Raw genomic sequence first — 4,551 nt, 5'->3', positions numbered from 1 at the left:
TTCCTGCTGGAGGAATGTGGATCCAGCTGGTGCATTAAGGCTGTTTTCCAGTGCAGCAGTAGGTGTGAGTGAGAGGTGTGTGAGCTCCAGAGTTGTGGCAGATGCTGGTTGCCTTTGGAAATGGACACCAGGAGCTCTGCAATTCCCAGATGGAGCAGCATTTTCCCCTTTGAATGACCATAACTGCTGTTTAATTCTCCTCCTGTGAAGGCTGTTGCTCGTTTCCATCCCGTATCAGTAAGTTGCCCTTGTGTTTATCTTGCAGGTTTCTGAGCATGACGAGGATGGGACAAAGCAGAGCAGATCGGAGCAGGACTTGTCACTCCCCAAATCCTAGAAATTTTAGTTCATACACTTGCCAGTGGCTGTGGGCAACCATTTCCTTGGTGTAAAGAACTTAATATCAGTATAAACTGGCTCTGGGCAGTGTCAGTGATGCTGCACTTGGAGTTGTAGCAGCTGTAATTGTGAATATTACTGAGATAGTGAAACATGGTGTCCAGTTTTCTATTGCATTTTTTTCAAGTGGAAAAGTTAACTAATGGTTGACACACAAGTGGAGAAAATTGTGCATATGCCAATTTTTGTTACCTTTTTACTTTGAACTACACTGCTTATGAGATCTCATTGTTTTGGAAGAATGGCATGAACAGTCTTCGGCAACAGTTGTGATAATTGTAAATGCTCACAATTGTGCACTCTTTTCTGGTTATTCCTCCCTGGGTTTTGAAAGTTGTACACTTAAAACATTCTTAAAGTTGTTGGCTTCTATGTGCAACATACCAAGCCAGCTGACATGGTAGTAACCAAAGATTCCAGTTTTTAAGCATATGAAAGACTCTGCCTGCTTACCTGTGCTAGAAATAACAGCATCTAAAGTGAAGACTTAAGAGAAACTTAGCGACTACTAGATAATCTTTAGGACTCTGCATTAACTCTATAATGTTCTTGGTATAAAAGGAAAAACAGCATATTTGTCACGAAATTTAGTTAACATCTTACAACTGAACCTGTATGTAAGTTGCTTAGATAAATGTAATCACTGTAAACATCTATATGATCTGGGATTTTGTTTTTATTTTGAAGCGGGAGCTTTTTTGTTTACAAGTTCATTAAAAACTAAAAACTGTTTCTGTAAGGAAATGAGATTTTTTTAATTTGCCTTGTTAATTCAGTTTAAGAAATTTACATTACCCTGTTTTTAAACCAAGTTTTAAGGCCATTTGTTAAGCAAAAGAAGTCATATTTCTTTCTAAATCATTTTAGATTTAGTGTTGTAACTCTTCCTCATTTTGTTTTTAAATAAATTTTGTATTTTTTCCTTGAGGGGGAAGGGGCAGTCTTGCATTTTTATAACCTGTTGTTTGAGACCAGCCCTCTATAATAAGATTGGAATTTTTTAAAATGAAATGGCATCTTTTGCAGACCCGGGATTGGCAGCCTCCGAGCATTGCCATGTCCTGCCTCGGCTGGACTGACTTGTGATTGCTGATTTGGAGAAAAAATTGGAATGGTTTGAAAAAAAATTTGGATGGTTTTAAACCAAGGCATTTTCTTTCAAGTTCTTGTGAAGTGGATATGACCAGATTTCCTCTTGTTCTTGGGGGCAGCCTCGCACCATGCAGAGTTCACATTGGTTACTGCCCCAGGCTGTCTTCCTTCTCACTCCTATTCTAGCCCAGCTGAAAGAAAGAAATACTTTTATTGCTGGTAATTCTTTAACAGTGTAATTTATTCCTTTATAGCATGTCAGAATAAATTAAAAAAAGTGTCTGAAAATGCTGCCAGATGCCTATTGTGTAAATGTTGTTTGTATGGTTGCTTTTTACACAGTTTTCATGCATGGAGCAGAGTTCCTGCTCACAGTTCATCTTTTTCTACTGTTGGAAAAGATCTTTCTTTCCTTTTGAAAACCATTTCTTCAGGATCATAAGACACTGTGCACTCCTGGAATGGTGATGTGGATCAAGGCTGCCCTGTACTCTGTCCGAGAAGGATCTGCCCTGAGATGTTAACGTTTAGGTGGAGAACACTGCGTGCTAATAAACACTGGGATAGATAATGGGGGAGGACAGAGAGGCTGCTGGGCTTCAGAGATAGCAGTGCACACTCAGGAACTCCTGAGGCACAGCAGGCTCTGCTACCTGCAAGGTGGAAGAAGAAATGGAGCTCGTGCTCCTGGCCAGGATGGTTTTCCAAACTCCCAAGTATTGCCCCATCCAAATAAGGATGGTTTTCAAGCAATGCCTCCTATAAAAACCAGTCTGTTTGTAAGAACTGGTATCTAGAGCACTGTGAGATGTCCTTATCTGTGATTTCTGCTGTCTAGGCAACGTGTCTGACAACACATGTTGGCAGGAGGGGAAGAAGCATCAATGAAATGCCTTCTTGGCAGCTGTTCTTGGAGAGGCTGCTCGGAATTGTTGTGGCATCGCTTTTCATGCTTTGACATGAGATACTTGCTGAAAAGTTGGAGAAAATCATTTGGTTCCAGGAGAATAAATTATTTTCTCTGTCCATTAAATTTGCTCGTGACTTTGAGGGGGGTTTTAGAAACAAAACTGCTCTTGATGAGCTCTGTAAGGGAGAGTAAACACATTGAGGGTGTCAAAATGCATTGGTTTGTAGTTCTGGGAGCTGCCGGTGCTGTGGAGGAGCCTGGAGCCCAGTCAGCCTTGCAGATGTGTGGGAATAGAACTTCTTCTGCACAGGAGTGTGGGCCAAATGTTTTGCATCAACAGCCTGAGCCAGGCGTGCTGGCCAGGGCATGAGATGCCACCTTCCTTAAAGTGACCCCATGGCACCAAACCCCCGTTTGCTGTGTGTTCTCCTTGGTTTGTAACAAAGACTTCAACCTGAAAGATTAAAACCCCGTGGATCCTGACTTCTGCTTGCAGCTCTGCAAACATTTTGTGTTGAGGGGTTCACCTGCAAAGTCAAAAGTCCTGCAAGCAGTCCCAGGCCCTTGACAAGGAATCATCATTTGGACAAGAGGCTGTAAAGCTCAAGATCTGCAGCCTCGTGCTCCCTGCAAAGTGCCAGAATTTGGGTAATGACATTAGGCTCTGACAACAGCTCCTTAGTCACCTCACTAAGCTGCATCCAGGGTTTCAAAGAGATTGATTAACCTCCTTACAACGACTCTGCGAGGCTTCCTAAGGCCACCTTTAAAGGATTGCTTAATTGGGACCACGGAGTGCTCATGTGCAGAGTACTGCTTCATTATTTTTAACCTATTTAAGCCATTCCTTGTTAGAAGCAGTTGAGAGCCCTTTTCTCCCATAAAGGCTCTGAAAAGAGGCAGCTCTGGCTCTCACTTGTTACCAGCGTCACTCCTTGGCTGCTCCTCTGTGTGGTGTTGGTAACAAGTGACAAACACAACCCCTGGCTGTGCTAAAAACACTTGATGTGTCTCTGGTAGGTCTGGAGCCTGTCCAGCATGTGCGACACACTTTTTTTTTTGCTGATTTCTATGTAATTCTGTCTCTCCAGGGGTTATTTTCCAAGCTCAAGTGTTGCCTCGCTGTTGCAGTGTTGCGCTTGTTCTCTCTCAGCTTTTTCAGGTGTTTTTTGTTGGGAACTTGTCCCTGCTTTGTGCTGGGGTTTTCCTGAGCTGAGGTGCTTCAGTGCTCTGACCAGGAGCTTGGGCTGGCTGCCTCCCTGTGCTCCCTCCCATGTGGAATTTTTCTGCCATCCCAAGTTGGCTTTTTGCACGAGGCTTTAATTTCTCTTGACAGCGTTCTCCAATTTAGAAGATTTGCTGCTTAGCCAGCTCCATCAGCCCCATCTGCTCCTGCCTTAATTGCAGTGAAATCATCATGATTTCATATCAGCTTGATGTCATAACACACGTCGATGAGCACGGCAGGCTCCAGACAAAAAGGAAAAGCGGGCTGGGAGGAAGAGCTGTCTGCTCCGAGCCCTGATGCCTCTGGAAAGATGACACAGAGGAAGTGCCCACCCTCCTAATAGGGCCTGAGTGGAAGGACTGCGTCCGTGCCTGTTCTAATGTGGAAATGGCTCTTTAATGTGATCCTCGTTAGCTTGGGCTGAGCAGGAACGGGGGAGGGTGGGACCAGGGCTGTCTGTGAGGAGCTGAGATCGACTCGTGCTGGGACACAGCTGCATTAATGAACCCTTCCAAACGCACCCTCTCTTGAAATGCACCACAGTGGCCTCAGCTGCTTTGCAAAGCTCAGTACTAAAGGTGTCAAATCCACTACACTGAGATGTCTAACGTGACTTTTTACATTATGTGAGATGTTCTTCGATGTGACTGGATAGTGCTGGATTTTGGTAGCTGGAAATCGGGAGGAGCCAAGGAATATTCTCACACCAGACTGGAGTGATTTGGTTTCCAGATATTTGTGTTCATGAATTACTGAAGGTTGACGTAGCTCCTTTCTCAGAGAAGAGCTTGGTGTGTTGGTATCAGGGACTGCTCCTGGAAGTACCTGAGCATGCTCAGCCCTCACTGTTCTCCCTTCCTTCCCCTTTTGTTCCTGTTGATAATGAGGGTTGTTTTTTGTAAACACAGCTGATTAACTGCAT

At 44.0% G+C, this 4,551-nt stretch overlaps 1 protein-coding gene across 4 annotated transcripts in view; it reads left to right on the top strand.

Moving 5' to 3' along the window:
- The window catches only part of CSNK1A1 (casein kinase 1 alpha 1), a 32,094-nt gene extending 30,290 nt beyond the window's left edge, over nt 1–1,804 (top strand). For all 4 annotated transcript variants that reach the window (XM_008629004.2, XM_008629003.2, XM_017728229.1 and 1 more), the window contains one exon: nt 266–1,804. In XM_008629004.2, coding sequence (XP_008627226.1) covers nt 266–273 — 8 coding nt within the window. In that variant the 3' untranslated portion in view covers nt 274–1,804. The remainder of the gene's footprint in view (nt 1–265) is intronic.
- The last annotated feature ends 2,747 nt before the right edge of the window (nt 1,805–4,551 follow it).

Source organism: Corvus brachyrhynchos, unplaced genomic scaffold, assembly GCF_000691975.1.
Source record: "Corvus brachyrhynchos isolate BGI_N302 unplaced genomic scaffold, ASM69197v1 scaffold21, whole genome shotgun sequence".
Taxonomy (NCBI): domain Eukaryota; kingdom Metazoa; phylum Chordata; class Aves; order Passeriformes; family Corvidae; genus Corvus; species Corvus brachyrhynchos.
The sequence above is the reverse complement of the archived record's forward strand: the minus strand, read 5'-3'. Positions and strand labels throughout refer to the sequence as shown.